The sequence below is a fragment of the Mizuhopecten yessoensis genome, unplaced genomic scaffold (genome assembly GCF_002113885.1).
Source record: "Mizuhopecten yessoensis strain PY_sf001 unplaced genomic scaffold, ASM211388v2 scaffold3011, whole genome shotgun sequence".
Classification (NCBI taxonomy): domain Eukaryota; kingdom Metazoa; phylum Mollusca; class Bivalvia; order Pectinida; family Pectinidae; genus Mizuhopecten; species Mizuhopecten yessoensis.
In genome coordinates, this window is record NW_018404831.1 from 415,136 (window position 1) to 441,357 (window position 26,222).

At 32.7% G+C, this 26,222-nt stretch overlaps 1 protein-coding gene across 1 annotated transcript; it reads right to left on the reverse strand.

Annotated features, from left to right (window-relative positions):
* Positions 1–13,073: 13,073 nt before the first annotated feature.
* Positions 13,074–25,411, reverse strand: LOC110446822 (homeobox protein Hox-B6-like). The gene is made up of 3 exons (XM_021492138.1): positions 24,593–25,411; positions 19,248–19,420; positions 13,074–15,691 (listed from the first exon to the last, which is right to left on the reverse strand). Exons 1-3 carry the CDS (start codon positions 25,068–25,070, stop codon positions 15,449–15,451), a joined length of 894 nt encoding a protein of 297 aa, XP_021347813.1. The 5' UTR covers positions 25,071–25,411; the 3' UTR covers positions 13,074–15,448.
* Positions 25,412–26,222: the final 811 nt, after the last annotated feature.

Below are 26,222 nucleotides of genomic sequence, written 5' to 3' on the forward strand. Positions count from 1 at the left end.
AAGTTCCCTTACTTTCAATGTGACAATGGTAAGCTCGCCACTTTTTCATTTCAGATCATTTTATTGTAAATACAAACAAAGTTAATAACAAGTATTACATAAGAAATATAACAGTGCATGTATTAACAAAGGGACAAGACAACAAGCTAAGCCTAAGTCTTTTCCTAAAGCTCGCCACCAATCTTTGGGAAAATGACTGTGGTCATACTCCGAAACCTGGCAATACAAATCAGTCATTTCAAGAATATCTCAACACTTTACCAAAGAAGAAATTTCAGAGCATTTAAGTAGCGAATGATTGGACAAAGACAGAAAGTAAGTATGAAGATACCTCTGCATAGAAGTAAGGAGAAGCGGAATAATTCATGGTTAAATACAACTTTAAAACAAGCGTACGGTCCCGACTTAGGTAGGAAAAGTTGTTAGTGTTTTATGGGAACAAATAAAGAAATGCGACATTTTGATCGGGCAAATAACCTATCCAGCAACAGTAAAAATTGGTAACTTATTTACAAAATGTTAAAAAAACATTCAAAAGATTTGGTGTGGTTTGGTTTAGTATTGTTTAACGTCCTATCAACAGCTATGGTCATTTAAGAACGGCCTCCCCTGTGTGCAAGATGCATACGTGTAGTGTATGCGTGTGTGTTTTGGGATGATGTGATATGTTCGTGTTTGTCTCCTTGTGATAGTGCGGATCTGACGCCGACTTTATAGTGCTACCTCACTGAAACATACTACCGGAGACACCCAATAGAACACCCCACCGGTCACATTATACAGACAACGGGCGAACCAGTCGTCCCACTCCTAAATTGCTGAGCGTTAAGCAGGAGTAGAAACTACCATTTTTACAGACTCTGGTATGTCTCGGCCAAGGGACAAAACCCAAAACCTTCCTGACAGGGGCGAACGATCAACTAAAGGCCAAAAGTGAGGCATTGTCAAGGGATACATTAGGAAGAAGAAAGTTGTTTAAAATCAAAAGAGAAACTCCTTAACGCTAGAGCAATAAGGTCAAGGACTGTAAGATCATTGAAAAATAAGGACGAATGTATCGAAACGGAAAACAGAAGGACGAGGAATGTAGAAACGAGAAGAACACAGTATTCGCGAAAGAACATAGAAAGTGAACTTGTTACAAAAAGGCATTTAAAAAAGAAAAAGCAAAGACAGTTTAATGAAACTCTGCATTAATCTAAGCAAAGCAGTATCTCTAAAGTAGACAATGACAGGCCAAGACTATTGTGGAGAAGGAATTGAGAAATACCTCAAATACAAGACGATCTTATAGACAAGATAAGTAACATTTAAATGTAACAACGGAACATAACATGGTTGTTCTAATATAGTGCTGTAGACCGAAATGTATACATATCATTAGGAGGGGAGTATACGGTGCAAGTACCAAATGATTGGGAAGACGCAGATTCTATTTATAAGAAGGATTATACGTCTCTCGTCAGTCTTACATTGCTTTTATGTTAAGTCAGAGAAACGTTTGTCAGGAAGCATAAAATACATAGAATATATGGGGCTTTTTAGTGAGAAACAGTATTAATTGATATCAGACAGATCCACGGGTCTTAGACTATTTTATAATTGCCAATGTTTGAAAGTCAATGAATAAAACCAGTTTTATGTAAATTCACGAACTTAAGTATTAAAGCCTACTTACCTCCGAATTCTGGGGGAATTCCAAAGTAAATCTTTTATTAAAGCAAGAGGAAAATCATTCGTTTATAATTATAGTCTACTTATATCAGTTATAACTGTATTGGACATGTTGTTAAAATATTTAAGAAAAGCACACATGTACATCACGAGAACAGTTTAGTTATAAAAGTGTCTGATTTCAGGCATGTTTTTATCTGTAAAAATGCCTTAATAAATATGTCAAACACATGTACATGTTATTAATTTATAGAAAATTAAAACCACATCGGTGGACTGTACTTAGATTTAAGAATAATCGTCAACCACAAACCTCTACTTAAAAAAAAGATACGGTATAGATGCTCCGAAAAGACAACAAAAACTATCGCAACAATTGAAAGACAACATTTCAACATTTGGATAAAGGTAGGACATATGTGATTGCACCTATACAATTTGGTAATAGATACAGTATTTAAGGTAATAGATACAGTATTTAAGGTAATATATACAGTATTTAAGGTAATAGATACAATATTTAAGGTAATAGAAACAGTATTTAAGGTAATAGATACAGTATTTAAGGTAATAGATACAGTATTTAAGGTTATAGATACCGTATTTAAGGTAATAGATACAATATTTACGGTAATGTATACAGTATTTAAGGTAATAGAAACAGTATTTAAGGTAATAGATACAGTATTTAAGGTAATAGATACAGTATTTAAGGTAAAAGATACAATATTTAAGGTAATAAATACAGTATTTAAGGTAATAGATACAGTATTTAAGGTAATAGATACAATATTTAAGGTGATAGATACAGTATTTAAGGTAATAGATACAGTATTTAAGGTAATAAATACAATATTTAAGGTAATGTATACAGTATTTAAGGTAATGGATACTGTATTTAAGGTAATAGATACAATATTTAAGGTAAAAGATAAAATATTTAAGATAATAGATACAGTATTTAAGGTAATAGATACAGTATTTAAGGTAATAAATACAATATTTAAGGTAATAGATACAGTATTTCAGGTAATAGAAACAGTATTTAAGGTAATAAATACAGTTTTTAAGGTAATAAATACAGTATTTAAGGTAATAAATACAATATTTAAGGTAATAGATACAATATTTAAGGTAATAGATACAATATTTAAGGTAATAGATACAGTATTTAAGTTAATAGATACAATATTTAAGGTAATAGATACAGAATTTAAGGTAATAGATACAGTATTCAAGGAAATAATTACAATATTTAAGGTAATAGATACAGTAGTTATGTTAATAGATACAGTATCTAAGGTAATAGATACAGTATTAAGGTAATTGATACAGAATTTTAGGTAATATATACAATAGTTCAGGTAATAGATATAGAATTTCAGGTAATAAATACAATATTTAAGGTAATAGATACAGTATTTAAGGTAAAAGATACAGTATTTAAGGTCATAGATACAGTATTCAAGGAAATAAATACAATATTTAAGGTAATATATACAGTATTTAAGGTAATAGATACAGTATTTAAGGTAACATATGCAGTATTTAAGGTAATAGATACAATATTTAAGGTAATATATACAGTATTTAAGGTAATAGAAACAGTATTTAAGGTAATGTATACAGTATTTAAGGTAATGGATACTATATTTAAGGTATTTAAGGTAATGTATACAGTATTAAAGGTAATTGATACAGAATTTAAGGCAATAGATACAATATTTAAGGTAAAAGATACAGTATTTAAGGTAATAAATACAATATTTAAGGTAATAGATACAGTATTTAAGGTAATGTATACAGTATTTAAGGTAATGTATACAGTATTTAAGGTAATGGATACAGTATTTAAGGTAATGGATACAGTATTAAGGGTAATTGATACAGAATTTAAGGTAATAGATACAGTATTTAAGGTAATAAATACAATATTTAAGGTAATGCATACAGTATTTAAGGTAATAGATACAGCATTTAAGGTAATACATACTGTATTTAAGGTAATAGATTCAGTATTTAAGGTAATAGAAACAGTATTTAAGGTAATGTATACAGTATTTAAGGTAATGGATACTATATTTAAGGTATTTAAGGTAATGTATACAGTATTAAAGGTAATTGATACAGAATTTAAGGCAATAGATACAATATTTAAGGTAAAAGATACAGTATTTAAGGTAATAAATACAATATTTAAGGTAATAGATACAGTATTTAAGGTAATGTATACAGTATTTAAGGTAATGTATACAGTATTTAAGGTAATGGATACAGTATTTAAGGTAATGGATACAGTATTAAGGGTAATTGATACAGAATTTAAGGTAATAGATACAGTATTTAAGGTAATAAATACAATATTTAAGGTAATGCATACAGTATTTAAGGTAATAGATACAGCATTTAAGGTAATACATACTGTATTTAAGGTAATAGATTCAGTATTTAAGGTAATAGATACTGTATTTAAGGTAATGGATACAGTATTAAAAAAAGAAAATGACACTTCCCCTTATAGCACGTCCTTCCTTATGACTTGTATGTGATGCTAGGGACCTATAAGGTTAAAATCCTAATTAGTCTAAGCTTCATCTGAAACAGAAGGTAAGGTGCATACATTCCTTTAAATATATGATTACTGGCTTTATGAATCAATGGAAAGTTGCTGCCAAAAGTACTGGCAATAGTGGTAGTTGTTGAGCCTTATTACCTGCTTAGTAATTTATACAAGAAAGAACATTTTTTTCACTTAAAAGTGAAAGTGGAATGAACTACAAGATCTTTTTTAATGTAGCTAAATAATAATTGGGAAAGAGGGGCTTGAGATATAACGCCTCTAAGGCAACAATCATACGTATGGACATTGAGTGTTATAAACATTTGTATTTGTTTTATTTCCAGGTTTAGATAAGTTTGTAAACAGGATTTATGCTGATGTGGTGTTTTTTTTACATCTCGTTCACATACGTCAAATGCAGAAGAAGGCCCCAATTGCTACCTTGGTCAACTCCACAGTCTAAATGGCTTTTTGTGATGTTACGGCAGTTTATTTTTTATTTCAAAGGTAAACCATTTAACACCCAAAACTTCTAACTTTTTACACTGAAGAAGATGGTCGACAGCGCCAAATGCTTTCTATAGATCAAGCTTGTTTAGACAGGTAAATCGTTATTATGCCTTTCGCTTTTTAGCCCTTTTTCAATTGTTGAACAAATGAATTGAACATTTATCTGAAAGGAATGAGCTTCGTGATTGAAACTCAGGTAACAAAAAAACTGAGACATTAGTATTTTATTTAAGCTTCACATTTGAATCAGACATAAAAGATATACAAATACATTAAGTTGTACATTGGTATAAAATATATAGAATACTTACTGTCAGCTATGAACGGTACACACTTGTTAATTATCATATATTACCGTTTCCTTTCAGTTACGATACATCCATCACTGAACAGGGAAAGGCTCATGTTCTAAAAACGTCTTTCTGCTCGAAAGGAAAAATGGGATATGGTGTTCGAAATACGAACTGTCAGGAATGAATTTTTCCAATATCAGTTGGAAGCCCTAGCAGTTGGTTCCTATATATTTAATCAGTATTGCAATTATTATTTTTCTCCTCAAATCATATCGAATGATTCTGCCATACATTTTATCACAGAAAACAAAGTTATTTCACCATTCCTTTTTGTCGTTGATTATTATGTAGTAAAGACAGACATGTATAATGCACTTTGTATCGCATATTCCAATTTATGATTTTTAAATCACAATGTCTAAAATGTCTGAATTCATCCAAGGCTCGAGTTCAATTCATTTTCATTTTTTCTACTTGAAGCAATACCATAAACAATTGATACCAACATTCTTGGGGGGTTTTCCGGAATAAAAAACTGCATTCTCACTGAAAATTTGCAATTTTGACTCTTTTTGCGATGTAATTTCATTTAAATCTTCTTTACTGCGACACATTTTTTTATTACTTTAAACCATGTTTTTGTTGTTGTAGATAAAGAAGTATATGCTTAACCCAAATAGCGTCTGATAGACAAACGCTGCCTTGATCATTACAAAGAGAAATGGGCACGAAGCCACATTACAGATTAGGAATACAGTACACATTACAGATTAGGAATACAGTACACATTACAGATTAGGAATACAGTACACATTACAGATTAGGAATACAGTACAAATTACAGATTAGGAATACAGTGCACATTACAGATTAGGAATACAGTACAGTTATTGAAAGTTTTAAAGGCTTTTGTATTAAAACAGGTAAAAAATAAAATATTCTCTCAGGTTAATTTTTGGTACTATCAGAAAATAAAATTAAGCTATTGGTAATTGAAAATCTTTAACTGTGAAAAACCTCGGTATTAAGATCATATTTTGATTCGAGAAACATAATTAAGAAGTGAAAACTTTGTTCAAAAGTTTTATTATCTAAAAACTGTTAATTAATCTATTTTTATTATTTTTATTTCAACAATGTGGTACAGCTCTGACTACAAAAATAGTTGTTTTAGATTATCTATACTTCGATCATACAATTATAGCTAACATCTTATACAGTAGAAACTGACCTTGAGCCGGACAACGGTCGTGAGTCGGACATATTCTGTTTTAAACGTTCATCTTTCTATTTTTTGTGAACAGGGAATCAGTTGAAATGTTGGAATTAAGAGTTATCGCGCTTCTCCTGTGGCCTTTTGTGTTACGAACTTCCGTTACGTCCAGAATTATTTCCCCTACCCCATGCAGTGTGCTTTTACAATTACAGCACAATATAGCACGCTCTCATTGCAGCTTCAAGTAAGAGATCCACGAAACAGAACAGGGACCTGCTGCACCGAAATATAAATTCATTTTACGTTTACAGTAATCTTCAGTCCTTTATCTTCCATTACTTCAAATTCTGTTGTTTATATTGACAACATTCATGGTGTAATTACCCATCTCATTTCCTCCATTCTTCAATCCTCCATAGTCTTCATTGCTACCGTTCATGGTTAGACTATTTATCCTATTTCTCACATCCATAGTCTATTAGATGAAAGTTTGAACCTGTGTGACCTGCTTTTGAAGGGTCATGACTTCACAGTAATACGTAGCAGCTTAATGAGAAATGCTAGTGTAAATATGAAGCCCTATGTACTTTATACCTAAAGAAACTGTTATACAATAGAATAATTCCTGTTTTCACATTGCACAACATGACGAGTGTCACATGTGACATTAATTATGTCTCCCTTTAGAATTAAGGGATGCATATTTTATAAGTACTGGTTCTTCTGATTCTCGACCCAAACGTCAAAGGTAAAATAACTGCAAAATTTTCAGTACATTTTGTCCGGGCCGTAACTTTCAAATCTTTAAAGATATCCTGATGAAACTTACAGCATACATGCATCACCTATAGACGACGTGCAGCGCACTGTCGTAAGGTCATAGTGACCTTGACCCACAGGTCAAAGGTCAAATATGTACAAATTATTCAACAATTTAAGATATCCTGATGAAACTTACAGTATAACTGCATCACCTACAGATGATGTGCAATATGCAGTATAATTAGGTCACTGTGGTCAAATGTAAAAAAGGTCTGATTGATTCGAACATTAAAGGTGTACGCCAAGGTGATGTCAACAGTTCCTCATTGTGTCTAATTTTGCTTAAACTGAGTATGCAAGTGTATGATGGCATTGTTAACTCAATTCAAGCATCCTTTGCGACTATGGGGTCAGTTGTGAGGACTTCTGCAACGGTCCCCTTTACATTTAGAACTTGTTTATATATACATTTTATAATTAAGCAGTAGGCAGTTCCTCTAATAAAAAGGTCAAATAAGTGCGTAGTTAACGATATAACTTGCAGTATATCTGCATCACCCACAGACGATGTACAGTGCACTGTCGTTAGGTCACTTTGACCTTGACCTGTTAATAGAAGTCAATTGTTCCAAAACCCAGTTATCTAAGCATTTCAACCTGTTATATGTACACTATAGTACAGTTAAAATCACCCCGATTCACGCCTATAGATCATTCCCATATCAGAACCTATCTGCTGATATTTGGGAATCACCACATGTACTTCATCTTCCCAATGAAGATAACGTACCCAATATCTATTCAAACGTCTCATTTTTCTTTCTTTTTGCTTTCCCTACCTACCCTCATCCGCTGCTTTGTCTACCCCATTTCCCTTCTCTTTTCTAATCTCACATCCAGTCATCCCCAACTGCTTTGTATTAAACTGCTAGTATATGAAAGCTCTTCTCGCGCCCCCAAAATCTGATCTATACCCTCCTTAGTAGGTAATGATGTTGGTGCGTGGAGAGCTGCCATAGGCTGTTTTCACTGTAAAGTTGCAAACATTTTAATAACATACACTTACAAAACATACCCTGCTGATTTTCTAAATATTTTTGAAGTCAATGCCAAATGTTGGTTATTTACATCATATTTGTTTTTACAACAATCCTATATCAATAATGTAAACATATTCTTTCCTATGATAATCCATCTTCTTCTTCTGACATCAGGAGATATCCATTCCAACCCTGGTCCAAACTCTAGTAATATGACGGCAACCCATTCACTGAATCTTATGCATCTTAACATTAGAAGTATACGAAACAAAATAGGCTACATTGACGCATTGACCGACGATGTCGACATTCTTTGTATAACCGAAACTCATTTGGATCCTTCTATTACTAATGAAGAAATTACGCTACAGGGCTTTAGTGACAAACCGTTTAGAAAAGATAGGAATATGTTCGGAGGGGGTGTATTGTTATACTATTCTCCATCTCTCGTAGTTAAAAGAAAACTTGAGTTAGAATTTGCTAATGACGAAGTAATATGGGTACAAGTTTATTCAAATAATATTACACATATAATAGGAAATCTATACAGACCACCTAATCTAAATTATTCTGACGGTATATGGCAGAGACTAAAACATTCCCTCGACCTGGCATTCGATATTACAGATAATGTTATTTTGATGGGCGATCTAAATGTTGACTTTTTAAAATCCTCCAGAGATGAATTATTCGACCTTCTCACTTTGTACCAGATGTCAAATATTATAACCGAACCTACCAGAATAACGGACCATTCAGCAACATTATTAGATCCAGTAATTATCAGTAACACAATCAACACTTTTTTCAGTGAAGTTATTAATATAGACGACAATATAAGTGACCACAATGCTGTTTTTACAATAATTGAAGTACCGAAACAAACCCAAACAGTTTTCAAACGAAAGGTATGGCTATATGACAAAACAGACATCGAAAAGCTTAAACATTTTATCATAAATATATCGTGGGTAAACCAATTTAATATGTTTAATGACGTTAATGACATGTGTGATTTTCTGACAACCACTATACTTAACGCTGTAGATATATGCATACCATCTAAATATGTGCAGATTAGACAACATGACAAACCCTGGATCAATAATATTGTCAGAAGACAAATACGTAATAGAAATCGATTAAAAAAATACTTATAAATAATAATAATGATCTTAATAGGACGAAATTTAAACAATCAAGAAATAAAACAAATAATATGATAAAACGAGCAAAAGAACTTTTCTACGAAAATATCAACTCTATCATAGTCAAAAATAAATCTAACCCCAAAACATATTGGAAATTGTTAAGGTTTGTACTGAAAGGAAGCAAAACTACTGATATATCACCACTTTTTGATGACAATGCTAACGAATTCACGAATGATAATGACCTTAAATGTGAACTTCTTAATAACTATTTTTCTTCAATATCCAGTCATTCCGAAGTAGACCAAAACAAACCTATTCCCATTTTAGAAAAACGAACAGACTCTCTTTTGTCCGAAATTTATATTATACCTTCTGAAATAGTTGATATTATTAACATACTAGATGTAAATAAGGCAACAGGGCCTGACGGAATCTGTCATCGAATGTTAAAACTTGTAGCAAATGAAATTGCCATTCCCCTTTCCCTCATTTTTAATCACTCCTTAAACAATGGTATATATCCCGATAAATGGAAATTAGCAAACGTCATGCCGATCTTTAAGTCTGGCGACGCTCATAATGCTTCAACTTATAGACCAATATCATTATTAAGCTGTGTTGGAAAATTTATTGAACATGTAGTCTATAAACATATTTACAACTTTTTTTAACTCTAATAATCTTATTTACAAACTTCAGTCTTGATTCTTACCCAATCATTCTTGTACGCATCAACTCATTGAAATGTACTATTCTATGATGTTAGCATTAGAAAACCATGAACATATAGCTTTTACTTTTTGTGATTTTTCAAAGGCCTTCGATCGAGTTTGGCATATAGGGCTTTTATACAAACTTCAACAACATGGTATTTCAGGCAGTCTTCTTAATTGGATAACAAACTATCTTTTTGAGCGTAAGCAATCCGTCTTTATTCACGATTCTCATTCTTCTGTAAAAAATATAAACGCTGGTGTTCCCCAAGGTTCAGTGTTAGGCCCTTTATTCTTCTTGATTTATATTAACGACATTTCAACCGAACTCTCCTCATTATCTCGTCTTTTTGCTGACGATACGTCGCTTTCATACTCATCACCAAACCTAGAAAATATTGTAAGTGAAGTAAATAAAGACCTAAAAACTCTAGAGAAATGGTCTAAAAATTGGCTGATGTCTTTCAATCCTAAAAAACCCGAAATCATGATTGTTTCTAATACAAATCTACCCTTTCAACCCCAATTTATTTTTAACGATACTTCTATCCTTTTAACAGATAGCCACAAACACCTTGGAGTTATACTAAGTAGCGACGGTAAATGGAATAAACATGTAGACGAACTTATCAAAAAAGTGGCTAAATATATAGCAACCCTTCGTAAAATGAAATGGTAACTCAATAGAAATAACCTTGAAAAACTATATTTAACGTACATTCGACCATTATTAGAATATGCATGTGAAGTCTGGGACAATTGTGGAATGACAAATTCATCAAAACTTGAAAATATTCAGATAGATGCTGCACGAATTGTTACAGGACTACCTATTTACACAAAAATTGAACATATATTTAATGAAATTGGCTGGGTTCCACTAAGTAATAGAAGGAAAAACAGAAAATTGTCCCTATTCTTTACAATTAAAAACGGTACAGCTCCTAATTATTTGTGTGACACCTTACCAGATAGCATTGGGGATATTTCTCGTTATAACCTAAGAAATTCCCAACATTTAAGACAACCAAACTTTAGGCTTGAAACAATGCGCAATTCTTTTTTCCCATCAACTACAAAAATGTGGAATGACCTAGATATATCTATAAGGAATTCGGCTTCTCTCAGTTCATTTAAATCAAATATAAAATCAAAAGGTAAACCACAAAATAAATGCTTTCTGGTATGGGGTTCCCGTAAATCAAATATACTTCATTGCCGTTTGAGAAATCGTGCGAGCTCCCTTAACTATGACCTATTTAGAGCAAATTTATCAAATACAGCTGAATGTGCATGCGGTAATCCATGTGAAGACTCTTATCACTTCCTTTGTGTCTGTCCCTTATACACCCAGCATCGTAATCTATTAATAAGAGAGCTTCAACCTGTTCGTGATGATTTAACTTTAGACTTGCTCCTATATGGCGATCCTAAATTCAGCATTAATGTAAATACCTCAATTGCAAAATCTGTCCAAAATTATATCAGCAAATGCAACAGGTTTGACTGAATGTGATCATCTTTCTCTCTCTATCACTCTTTTTTTTCTCCGACTCTACCTGTGTTACTATCATTTACTTCATTACTCTATCCGTCTTTTCTTCCACTCTATTTTTCATCTACTCTATCTGTGTTACTATCCTTTACTTCGTTTCGCTCTCCTTCTTTTCTTCGTCTCTATTTTCCATTTCCATATAAAAACATAATTAATGTATATTGCGTAAATACCCTTCAAGTTATTGTTTATATTCATTTATTTGAAGAAAAGGACTTTGATAAGTTGGTAAAACTTGTGTCCAATTCTTTTGTAAATATTTATTTGCAATAAAATATGTTTAAACAAGGTCAAAGGTCAAATTTGTGCAAAGCATTTTCAGGAATGTCTTGTCGGGGACGTTACTTTTAAACCGTTGAACAGGAGACAAATGTTTTTGTTAACAAAATAAATCTCTTGTTAAAAACTAGGTTATTTATCTTCGAAGATAAGTCATCAAATGTAGACTATGCGAATATGATTTTAAAATATCGCAAGGAACTTGAGGCTTTACAAGGTCTGTTGTGTTATTGAAAATAAGGCCTACTTCTTCAAATGTGCATTAAACTGAAATTGGTGATGCGACTTCTTTTTCTTATTTTATAAAGTACAAAATAACTGAAACATAACTGATCATGGTCTGAAAACGTGTCTGTCTCTCCTTCCGCTGAGACACCACACCTGGTTATTCACGGTTCTTCTTGTTACTGAAGTTGTCTCTAGAACTGAGTTGAGTTGGCCTTCCTATCTAGTAAACCTTTTATCTTCTAGTCATTGTGTCATGCGTCTAGTCATGCGTTTAAGAGGATTATTTTTCATCAAATTATTTTTTCAAAGTATAGATAAATCAATAATTGTGATGTAGGGAACGCTTGTTAAACCGTGTCCTATCATCAAGTTACGCCTTTATGATATTTTATTGGTTTTATGATGTTTTTGGGGATTTATGATATTTTTGGGGATTTATGATATATTTTGGGATTTATGATGTTTTGCGTCTCTGATTTGTGTTGGATTGGTATCATCTTTTCTATCCCATACACTCAGTTTATAGCACACACCCCTTTACAAGATCTCACAATGTTATTTCTCAATCATTGGATCAAGATATTTCAAACAACATTGTAATTTGTAGTACTCTTGTTTAAACCCACACAAACAATTTTGTTGCTGAGAATTCCACACAGGTATATTTCAATGGATAAAAACTAATTGATATGATGATGATAAAACGAGTTGGAGACAAATTTTATTCAGGGAACTTGAGACGGATGTTTTACATAAATTATTTAAAAAATGTTTTGAATTCACCGATAAAAGCAATAATTATGCCTGATTTACGAAACAGTAGTAAATGTTCCCTACTGTCGAACACTAGGTTTGTTGTAAGGTTGTGTTTGGTATTAGGATGTCGGCGATGTTGAAACGCAAATTTCTAAGGTGATAGTAACACTTACTGCTATCACAAGGAGGCAAGTAAACCAACATACCCTGCCTCCAGCACACATGCAGGCATACACTACACACTTGGAGACACGTCATTAAATGACCTTAGCTGTTAACCGGACGTTAAACAAAATAAAACCAAACTTAACCAATCTTGGATCGTATCTGAAATATCAAGGATATTTAATGGTTTCCCGTTGATGACCATATATACTTTACAAGTATGGCAGAATACAAGTGCGAACTTCAAGTGGAAATATCGATATGGTCAGACATAGGAGTGAAATACATATGGTATTCAACAGAAAAAAACGTTAAAATATCCATTTATTACATTTTTGAAAACCCACCGACAAAATGATTGCTTTATAAAAAGTGCGGAAATTAGTACCTTGATATTTGACGCTAGGTTCTAATGACGTCACGCTTGACAGTAATGCTGTGCGGCCATGTTGAATGGGTTTACCAGCATAATTATGACGTCACAAAGCATGCAAGGTCAGATTTTCTAGCTAATTTCACGACTTCCATGTGTTACATAAGCCAAATCTGCCGCGGTATTATAGGCCGAACCTACCCCAAATTGATATTTCAATAAATTCGTATATTACAGCAATAATAATTCAATTTTAGCTATTCCCCCAATGTTACACTTGTTCAAGTCCTTAAGATTGGAATAGATAAAAAAAAAATGGTCAATTGATATATTGACCGGAAAACGAAGTACAAGCCGAGGTTCGGTTTTCTGTCTGTGCATCGATATACCAATTTGTCATTTTGTCAAATCTTATAATTCAACTTCAAAACTAAACAGAAAACGTCTATAACGCTAAATATGTGTCAAATTTATTTACAATAACAATCGTATTTTTTATGAATGACGCAATGATTTTAAAATGATCAATCAAATGCTGTGTTTTAAATTCCCCGGGCGCGTACTACGACGCACCAATGTAGTTTCACAGGCTCATTTATTCTCAAATTATGACCTTACAAGGCCATATCTAGATTTTTGCTAGTCGTTGGGAATATTTCGATATTATTTGATCTGTCCTTTGATAGACTGTAAACACAAATCAAATGCAAAAGCGTGGTGCAAACAATAGTAAATTATCATTGTATAAACTAAGAAATAGACAATACAAAAATTGATAACGTCGTACAATTGTAATTCTTGATTACTTGAAGTTGTTTGGCGATGAAATTAATGCGCAATATCGTGTTTTGTGCAATCTTATTTTATTTTAATCAGAAATTAATATATATTCATTAAATATGAATTAAAAATTGTTCTTTAAAATCAAATTATAAGGCATAACCATGATTATTTTTTCGTTTATACGGTCTATAACGAAAACACTGATATATATATGTATACCGTATAAACCAAAAACAAACCTGGCTATTGCTAAACTATGTACTTTACAGTGGTATGGACTATGTATCGAGTACTCACTATCAATTACATAACAAGAATTGTATGTATGCCACCTTGTTTTTTATTCTATATAATTGACGTACTTCACTTGAAAGTGTTTATGAAAAATGTGATACGACAGTTCAAGTGGTACCATACTTGATAGTGATTGTGATAAAAGGTGATACCACAATTCAACAGTTATAGTTCCCTCTGGGGTCCACAGGTGATGCGTTTCAGCTCCTCGAATAATCACTTTGGTCCAGTTTCTCGAACATTTCTTAAATTCAGGAAATTTTTAAGTTTTAGGTTTTAGGAAAACCTCATCGAAAAAACCCCGAAAATTTCCCTAATATTTCCTTAAGTTTAATAATGTTTCCCAATGGAAAGTAAAGGTAAGGACTTTTCAAGTGTAAAGAACTTTTGCGAACCCAGGAACTGTATTGTTGAATTTCTAAACTTTTTTTTGTGTATTTCGCTTAGTGAGGGGACATAATATCATAAACATCATGATTTTCGGTAGCGTAAAACCTATTTCCACGAAACACTGGTTTTATATACAACAAGGCTTCTTCATGTTATATTTGAGTCAGTTATACAGGAACATACCTTGGCGACATTTTGCTTGTTTATTTTGATATTTGATAACAAATAAAGTATTAGGTAGTCTGCTTACAAATACGGTAAAGACAGGGATAAGATATTTGTAGATAAGCAATCTTTTATCAAACCTTGGGGTTTAAAACCAGGATACACATATCCCCAACTATTCAATTATATAGCAAAAATAAAACAATCAGGCGTATCTTTGCGTTTCTACATTTTATAGGATGTCGTGAGACAAACATAATTGGTATTCAACTTATCAATCAATTACTCAATCATAAACAAATTATACAGGAAGTAAGCGATGAAATACACTAAAACACATGTATCGCCCACCGTGTAGAACGTTTTCTGCTACGACGCTGATACATTGTCATTATAATGTTAATTCATAATTCCACAATCTGAAGGTAGCAAACGTTTGTCCCGCTTCACAATTTCTGACTATAAGATACGGCCGAGTTATCCTTCTTTGCATTAAACGTAGAACGGTCCTTCCAAACCAAATGAATAAACAACAATATCAACACTTAGAATGCTTAGAGTCGCAGGTCTTTTCAAACTTATAGTTATAATCTGCGAATTTGTCTTCCAAATCGGACAGTGTCTGTGGATAGTTATCTCCGTACGGTTCGGACATGGCGCCATTTTCGGAACCGTGTTGACTTATCATAGGTTTTATTTGTCCTGTAATTTTGTCCTTTCCAAGTTGTGCGCCTTTCACTCTTTTCCACTTCATCCTTCGATTTTGAAACCAAACTTTGACCTGGAAATAAAATAATAATAATTAAGTTTAGAAATAAACGAATAAATTTCAAACTTCAACACACAAATACATGTGTATCTAATGTAAAAATATCATATCACTCAAGGCAGAATATTTTGAATTCCAATGTTAAAACGCTTAGAAAATATTTAAAGAAATTCCTTAAAACAACGTAATGGATTTGCAGTATCAATGATCTTATAAAGAATTATTTATGATTTGTAGGATCATTCGATACCAAATGTGTTCATGATATCATGTGCAGATAGTGATATCCAAAACGGCCCAGATATTAAATTATAAATAAACATACATACATTCACAAACTTTTGCCAAATAATACTGTTGTCCGTAAATTCATATGCAGTTGATGTTGTAAAAGTCATTTTAATAGGAGGTTCATATACAGCACCGTAGTGAAAAATATTTCTTGAGCTGAAATCCGATTCTTAAATAAAAACTAAAATCACGACTTGCAGTGTCGACTTAATAAAATGGAAACTTAGAAAAGCAAGAGAAATAGAAAGAAGCAAGGTCTTACTTGATTTTGAGTTTACGTGAGTTTTATTTCTCAGGATTCATCCATCCAAGGTATGAAGATATCAGTTTGAATAAAAGACAATTTATGTCATTTACATAGCCACACTATTTTTAAGCTGGTGGGCTTTATTCTTTGTAAACGCAAAAGAAAATAAATAACATTTTTTTTTATAGATTCATCAGTATCAGTCTAAGCAGAGTTGATTTAGGGAATAAACCAACTTAATGTAAAAATATATATATATTGGTGATATTTTTTGAAAAAGCTTATGTCCAGTCACCTTCGTTACCAATTGAGAAGACTAGAATACCTGGGTGATTTGGTACAGAGACAGACTCAATAGAGGTATAGCGAGATTAACGGTGGCTTGATTGTGGAACCTGTTTAACGCGATCTACAGACCCCATTGTCTTTATACTCTTCTTGCACCGAATAAAGACATAATTCTAGTGCACTTGATTATGAATTTAGTGTATTATTTTAAGGATGTACACCTCTGAGAAGTAAAACAAAATCCTGTATTAAACTTTTTTTCTTATATAGATTTTTGGAAAAAGGAGTTAATGGCATAGTAGAAAATGCAAAAAAAAATGATATGTCCGTGTGTTCGTTTTTGTGCTATGATCCGTCAAAGATACCAATTTAACACAACATGTGATTTTAGGTGATTTTTTGGGTTTTGACCATTTGCAGAACAAATTCCTACAATTTCTTCCAATTGTGTTATCAGATATGTATGAATGTTTGTAGAATTGATGAAAATATTATTTTCTTTCAAATTATGGAAGTAAAATTTCTTAATCTTATTCTTTTAACTCAGAAAGGCGATTTTAGTTACCCCTACCCCCCATTTTCTAATGAAAAAAATACTTTCTTTACAATTTTTGCAGATTAAACGCTTAAAATAAAAAGTTCTGCTATTAAACTCTTTTTACTATTTAATGAATTAAAAGAAAATGTGTTTCTCTTTCTAAAACATCCACAACAATTCTTGTGCTTCATTTTTTGTCTCATTCATTTGTGTTATTTTTTACTTTTTTCGGGGTCAAAAATCAAAATTGCTTCAGTTACACTAAATATGTAAAAGAATATCAATAATGTATAATTTTCCAGTTTGTTGCATATTATTTTTATCAATTTAAATATTATAAAGTTGTACAGCAAAATTGAACCTGCTACAATTAAAAATGGCAACACAATGCGACTTAAGTGGTCAATCTAGTGTAAAAAAGGTGAAATTTTTGTTGAAGCGCAAGAAATACACACTAATACACGTTTTCGAAATGGCCGCAGAATTGGTAATTTTTTTTAAATTCTTGTAAAAAAGGTTCTTCAAACAACAGGCATCTAGTTTTTTGACATATTTTTTAGATGCGTGTTTGTTAATAAACAGATCAAAACGAGATTGAAACCTCAGAAGAGTACATCCTTAACAGATTTCCATTGTTTTTTATCCTCATGTGATTGAGATGTTCACCTTATAGCCAATTAATTGTGATGTGTACATTAAGCTTTGGCGTGAATGTTCAGTTTATGTTTTTGCTTGGAAATGTTGATTTGACAAAACAGCTTGAAACAAAAATAAACATATATTTGAATCTGCACTTGTTTTGATTCCTACAGTTGAAACAGGTGCGTCTATTTTATGGTCAATCCTCTGAACACCTATCTATCTGTCTATTTTACTCTGACTTTTTTTATGTATATATATGATTTTTTAATTTATTTTTAATTTTTAATTTTACTCTGACTTAAAAACGTCACTTCATGTTCTTAATAGTCACGTTTTACTATTTGGTGTGTTATATAAACGTGAAAAAAACTCTTTGTAATGTGTGCTACCTTGTACGATAGATCGATACAAGAAACTACAGAGAAGGATTATGCGAATTGAATGTTTATGAACAACTTGAACAAGTAAAGTAGACGAACTGTGTCGTTATTGCATGCAAGGCAGTTTTTCATAGATATGGTGTTGTATACAGTAAGAAATAGACAATGTTTCATTTTCCTACATTTCCATTCTGTTTCTCCTTTACTTTGGCTGTTACATAGTTACTATGTATATAAGTGTATTGTCTCTTTCATACTGTTGTTCATTATTAGTTGAGGATAAGAGCCTTTATAAGTTGCTATATAGCTTCAGCCCTATTCTCTTATTAATACCTAAAGTAATAGATAATGTTTATTTATTTTTCATTTGTTGAAAACTTACGTTTATAATGAAACTAATGTTGCAAAGATAGGGAACGTGAAAATTGAAGCAGAGAAATAAAGCTTTTGGTCTAACCTGATTTCATTTGTCAAAACTACTTCGAATTTTATCGATGTAAAACAAAATGGTTTGGAATAGATTTGTTGAGTTGTCTTTTGAAGCGTTTGTACTATAACATTATAGTTTAATATGTTTCATTAGGAAAGCTTAGTGAATATGGCTATGTAAACGGTTACATGTATGATATGTATCCATTCGTTATTTTAAATAAAGTGTTTTTTTTACTGTATAAATGTGAAACAATGGTACTTATGAAATATGTTTGACGGTGACGCTCATTTAAGTACTAATAGAAGAGGCCGTGACATGGTGAAATAATGTATCGAAACGCTTTGTTAAACAGAATACGATCACCCTTAATATACATTACTAATAAAGCTGTTTTTTCACAGAATTGCCTTTAAAAGATGGATGTAAGTCAGACCCAGGTGGTTGCACCTTTACGGTATCAAATCGTGAACTACAATTTTAATAAGACGTGTTTTATTTAAAAAAAGAAAACACTTATTTTCCAGTTTGTAGGTATCGGTCTACTACCAGAGTTGGGACTCTGGGTTCAACAAGCCTTATACATATTTGTCCTCATGCAAGATGGCTTTGATTCGTCACTCTTTATAGTTCATTCGTTTGGTCGTTCGTTCATTCATTTATCACATCATATATAGATGAATATATTATCTAATCATCTATATATCATAAATAAATGAATAGACGAGTTTTCAATCCTCCCCATTGTTTACCTGGCGTTCTGTGAGATCCAGGGCTACGGCTATTTCGTACCGCCTCAGTCTGGTCAGGTAGTTGTGAATACCGAACTCTTTCTCGAGTTCCCTTATTTGATTTTTAGAAAAAGCCGTCCTCTCTTTCCTCGGCTTTGACGATAGGTCTAGTTTGAACGCCGGACTGTCCCTTTCTGAAAACAAAACAACATTATTGATGAATCAAATTGATTGACTGTATTACAACATTCATACATAATTTTGTAAGGATGTTTTCCTTACATTTTACACACATGCACGCACACATAACCTTAGCTGTAAGTACGACGTGAAACAAAATAAAACCATACCAGACTTTACATTTTACACACATGCACGCACACATAACCTTAGCTGTAAGTACGACGTGAAACAAAATAAAACCATACCAGTCTTTACATTTTACACACATGCACGCACACATAGCCTTAGCTGTAAGTACGCCATGAAACAAAATAAAACCAATCCAGTTTTTACATTTTACACACATGCACGCACACATAACCTAAGCTGTAAATAGGACGTGAAACACAATAAAACCAAACCAATCTTTACATTTTACACACATGCACGCACACATAGCCTTAGCTGTAAGTACGCCATGAAACAAAATAAAACCAATCCAGTTTTTACATTTTACACACATGCACGCACACATAACCTAAGCTGTAAATTGGACGTGAAACACAATAAAACCAAACCAGTCTTTACATTTTACAAACATGCACGCACACATAACGTTAGCCGTAAATAGGACGTGAAACACAATAAAACCAAACCAATCTTTACATTTTACACACATGCACGCACACATAACCTTAGCTGTAAATAGGACGTGAAACACAATAAAACCAAACCAGTCTTTACATTTTACACACATGCACGCACACATACCCTTAGCTGTAAATAGGACGTGAAACAAAATAAAACCAAACCAGTCTTTACATTTTTAGTATAATGTTATTGTACCTTGGATTGTTTCAATCAAAACAAATCTTCAGCGTGTGATCAATTCTTTATCTAATTAGATAGTTGGCTTGTTAAGATCGTATAACTAGTGTTGGGGACTGTATACTGAAACTAAACGAACGGTTATCGATCATTGATGAACCATACCGAGACACTGTACATCACATTTTTACATTTACCACAGATTTATCATCAGTTTACGTTTGTAAGACTTGTAGATTTTCATAGAACCAGAGGCTATGTGCATTTTCCAAATGCATTTGATTACAAGAAGTATCTTGATATAATTTTTTTATATTTTATGTTAAAAAACCCCGATGCTTTGTATATCTTCCCAAGGATTTTGAAATACAGAACCGGTATGATGGCTTACACCTTCCCCTCTACCTCCAGAACTGTATACTATTATTTACGCACAAATTGGAGACCGATATCATTTTGTTACAGAATGTCCGTTATAGGTAACTTTTTATGTAGATATAAACCTATTTCCAACCATAAAGGATAAATCTGTTAAACTTTCATCTGATAATTAACCTTTAGTTAAAATGTAAAATTGTTTATTTATAAAGCAAATGCGAAAAGAAATGACGTATTATTAAATTGAAAGTAACACATTTCTATCGTATCCTACTGTTTTTGTAACACCTTCCGGTATATTGTTGGCAGTGCTGTAAATATGGTAGGTATTGATTAGACTGTTGCTATGAAGTATTGTGTATTACTTCCACATCTTAAATAATATGTTCCATCTCAAAGACCTGTCGTGAAATATACACTTAACATTATATATAATTATGATAAACCAAATAGTCTTGGTAAGGAGTATATCTAGTAGATAACTATTTTAAAACTATATCATTTTTTAACAATTTTTATTGGTAAACATTAGCATGCAATAAAAGGCAGATCACATATATGTATATTATATATTATAACAGCAGTAAATTTATCCTTACGGACTTTCATCTCATCAAGATGTATATACATGAATATAAATCTTTTGTTTTTCGAAAATAATTTGATTACGAAAAAAGCAATGTATACTATTGTTTGCTACATCGTTCAGTGGTTATCCATGGGATGGGCTTTGAAATAGCTTAGGAAATGAAACTTTCCGGTAGGTTTACTCTACAGATATACATAAAACCGTGGATCTAATAATTTAATAATCATTAATCGCCTAACTAGCCAAACGATCACTGACCCAACACATAGGGCTACCAACCCTCGGCGCTAATTCATTCCGGCGCTGGTCTGTCTGCGGTTTTGTCTTTTACAATAGCATGTCTGGCAAGGCACCTAACAGGGACACGACTTCATCGAAAAATGGTTAGTAATTTCCTGTTGCGAGAGTAGCTAAATATGGATTTGTTTCGTCATTATAATTGATGTTGTACAGGATTATTAATTTTTTACTTATAAGATACTAAATCGAACATTTGAAGTAGATATCCACCACAAGTTGATAATATTGTGTTTGTCGACCCCTTCCCAGTATATGTCTTTCCGGTATTTAAACTCCCTACTAAGGCCCCTGCTGCGGTTCTGAATAGCTGAAATTCGACAATTAAACAGATAGAATGAATCTCTTCAAATGTGGCGAAGGTTAATTGTAGAAATGCAGCACAGGTAGTCGATGGAGTGATAACGACGGATAGAGTAAATTAAGTAATTTCAACGCTCTTAAACCAATCACCGCTCCGTCAGATCCGACAACGAGTCAAAACCGCTTCATTGAAATTGTTTACGCAAAGTAGTTAAAAGTGTATTATATGTATCTATGGGGCTGATTAAAGGTAACCATTCATTAAAGAATAATCTGAACTGAATGTGTGGGTTAAATCAGTGATTCTACGAACATGACCTTGAGGTCAAAAATCAACTATATACGTTTGATTTGGGTGTTCTGTTAAGTTGTACGGGCACGTGTTTAGCTGTATCACAAACCACCATCTACACAACACATCGTCGTATTGTGTTATTGCTGTACTCACGTACTTATGATCAAAATTAATTTATACAGCGAGAATTATACATTTAAATCCATATAGCCGTGCATAGAGCACTGAACAATATATGAAGTATAACAAATGTGTTTATATTTATATATAATACAGCAAACGCTTCGTTTTCAAATATATGTCTAAAACAATCATGCTTCGAACGAGAGCGTTATTGTCACAAAACTTATGCTTTGTTGCGTTTAGTTTACTGTAAGGGAATATAAGTAAAACTAACTCCCAATAGTGTTAGTATATTCAAACGTCGGTAATCGAAATTCAGTCATTGTAGGGTAAGGCTGTAATGAGTTCGAAAAAATTCCATGAGGTTAATGCTGATGGCACTTTTCATATTTGTGGATATAGTAGTGACAATTTTAATTATTTGATAATAAATTATCGGTAATATGAACGCAATTTGAATTGCCACTTAACCGTGATACTGACGAACATGTCATTTAACGACCATGTCATTTAACGACCAACAAAATGTGCAAATCTTTATCGCGCTTCCGAGTTAACACGACTCATTGTAAACGTTTGATTGAGTTCCAATTATTATTTATCGAGATATATCAAAGATAAAATACCATGGTCAATGTTGTCGAGCTGTTTATAATGTATATTACTTGTTGACATAAAATTGTATTCGTAAGAAATATTTGGATACTTTATTAAGTTCGTGTTTTCAATGTCTATTAATATCACCTTGTACTATATATACTTGTTTGCCGACCAGTAGTGAACTTGTCGTCAGATTCTTATTAGAGCAGATATTTTTGTATTAGTTTTGCTGATATTAATATAAATAATATTATGGGAAGTTAATGAATATTTATGGTGAGGAAAATGGAATTATATTATTGTCTAATGAAATTCCTATGATTAAAAGGATCCATTTCCAATACAAATTTCAAAAACAATAAACTGTGAAAATCGTTTAGATGTTAGAATTATTTTTTATAATGATTTTATCAATAAAAGCGTATACTGTCACATAACAACTTCCATCATGCTGTCTTATGTAAAATAAAACAGAATTAGAAATTGAATGAAAATATTACAAAACGACATTCACGAAATTGTTCCAAACTATTCTTTTTATGAAATAATAACGGGAAAAACATCCCGAATTAGATTGAAAATCGGCAAAATATAGTTAAATGCATAACCGACAAAGCTAAAGCAGCAGTTTTCTTTCATTCACTGGCCGAAGATTGAAGTAAATTTATTGGGACCAAAGTGGAAATCAATGAGCAGACTAATGACAATTCAATAATAATTAACATCAAAGGTTGTTTCAATGGTTAGTATAACATATTCTCTTCAGTGGATATTTGCTTTCAATTTTCCTTCCGAGGAAACAAAGAAATGCGCTTAATTTTGTGATGATGATAGTAGTAGATTTTTAATCATTTCTCATCATAACCCAAATTTTTCTCCCGTCTAAGGAGTGTCGCTTTATATTCAAAATACAATGAAGTTAATTAACTATCCTATTGACAAATAGCATACAGTCAGTTAAAGTGTGGCTAAAGTCAAATACACAAAACTATAGTTTCTCTTCCCATGAATTTAAGCGTTGGTATACAATACTTTACCAATGACACAAAATCCGTTATATCCGTGTTTGACGTTAGCTACATCTCAATTCCCTTCTCTGGTGGATCACGAGCATATTGCCATCAAACGTTAGTAGTTACAACGCCCTCTCGATATCATATGTTTAACAAACTTTTATGTTATCAACCAACATATTGTGTAATAGATACATAGCTGTATGTATTCGTGAACGGACTTACATAAGCTGGTAAAATTCTTGTTCGATCTTTCTTGTCATTTTAACATACATTATACGGTAAAACGAAACAAAATACACTGTACAAAACGGTGTTCTCGCTGTATTAAAGAGTTTTATTATTATAAACGTATCAATACATATAGATCGAGAGAAAAACTTACATAGAATTATACCATTGTTTCTAAAATATGACGCTTTGGAGTATTTATATTCCTATTACATGCTATAGCTAAACAAGTTGTAGGTACATATGATAATATTACAACTGCTAAACATATGTTAAAACATATTTTCTATCAACAAAAACGGTTTAATTAATTGATTCTTTAAAAAAAAGCGTTGATATAAACAGTTTACCTAGTCGTAATAAATGTGTTTTCCGAAACGTCTAGGTAACAAATACTAGTAACATATAGAACGTCTAGGCAACTATCGCAAAATCAAAGTAGTCGTGATATCAAACTGTTATGGATATCAGAGAGGGATTTCTAGTTTCTTTTGATATCATAGACTATGCTATACACAAACACATACGCGTATCTTTAGTGCCTTACCTTCGGCTTTTGTACATGAAACTGGTGACGATGACGTAGACGGAGGTGAATCTGTTCGTAATGACGTCAGCTGAGAATACGCTGATGACGATACGTTCCTGTCGATGGAAGGATGTTTTTCCAGACCGGAATTTGATAATATGTCTTTATTGGAAACCGGAGAAAACTTATAGTCTGTTGTTGAGTCTCTAGACGACAACGATCGGCTGAAGTAATCCGAGGGATTTGACGGAAATCCGCCTCCTCCGAACGGGAAGTATCCGCCTGTGGGTCCATTCCGGGGATACCGATAGTCCGTCCCGGGATGTGGATACGTATAACCTCCGGGGGAGCTAGGTAATGCAGTGGAAGGTCCTCTGTACACTTTAGCGGCCAAGCTAGCCTGGTTTTGGAAGGGCTGGGTAAACCCGTAAGGAAACCCGGAGCTGTAATGATGGACGCCCGGAGAATTCACGCCGTAGATAGTCTGGTGAGCCATGGAATTTAATTATCCAACAAGAAACCCATTACAAACACCAAATGCTCAGATATGGAATAAAGCAATCTTCATCAAACGCGTGCACTCAATATAAATATATTTGTATTATAAATAACTAAACGTTCATGATTATGATGATGATGACTACTACGAGGATGATGACTGAAGCAATGATGATGATGATGATGATGATGGTGCTGGCGTAGGGTCTTTATCGCTTTCTGCTGCATTTGTTTTACTTTCAAGTCTGCAGATGTTTTAGCTATGCCTAGAACATTGAAGTACGGTATAAACCTTTTCTACTGGAGGGACCATTTTCTCCACGCGGAATCAGATTCATTCGGAAGAGAGTGGAGTAATCTGTGAACCGGACAACACTATCAAATTCGCAGTAATTCTCTGGTCAACGTGGTTGGTCCAGTAACAAAAGGAGGGGCAAAATGATTCGGAAGTGTCTGATTGACAGGGGAGGCGGGATTAGCGCTATTTCTATGTGCAACTCGATTCCCTTATCTCCAGATGGTAGGCACCTAAGATAAGTGAGCTGAGAAATCGCTTAATTTTCTATGTACAGGTTTCTACATAGTTTACAATACTCAACAAGCATCGCATGCTACTGTATGTAAATTAGATGAAGACAAATGTAGTTACGTAACCGATACCCAGTATATAGTAATGATGATACTCAATGAATTTATTTCTCAATTTAGGATTAAATTTCAAATCATTTATTAGATCATTATCACACTTACACAATTCATATTTATACACTGTATGTAATGCTAAACGACTTGATACTGGCGGGACGATTAAATACCCTTCAATCTGTTTATCTATATAAAAAGTCTGAAGTTTTCTCCATTATTTACTACGTGTTGGTTTGTTCACTGAAGAACTGCAAAGTTTAAAGCAATAAAAGGGGTAGCGCAACACGGTTATTAGAATGAGTGGAAAAGTTAACGAATGAATGAATGAGGGAAATGTAAATGGGTATAAAAATGCATGTTTAATAATTTAGCAATTTATGTTTTATGTTTTACAGTTAAATCGTTAAAATTGTGTTCTATAGCAGAATACTTGTTTCTTCACCCTATTCAAGACACCTAGTGATATATTCGACTTTTGATAGCGGAGAGTTGTAGTTGAGGTGAG

Excerpts from the sequence above, each read along its gene's own strand:
- LOC110446822 (XM_021492138.1), bottom strand. The coding sequence starts at position 25,070 with ATGGCTCACCAGACTATCTACGGCGTGAATTCTCCGGGCGTCCATCAT. Across the intron at positions 19,421-24,592 it reads TTCATGTACAAAAGCCGAAG|AAAGGGACAGTCCGGCGTTC; the intron begins GTAAGGCACTAA and ends TTTTGTTTTCAG. Across the intron at positions 15,692-19,247 it reads TGGATCTCACAGAACGCCAG|GTCAAAGTTTGGTTTCAAAA; the intron begins GTAAACAATGGG and ends TTTTATTTCCAG.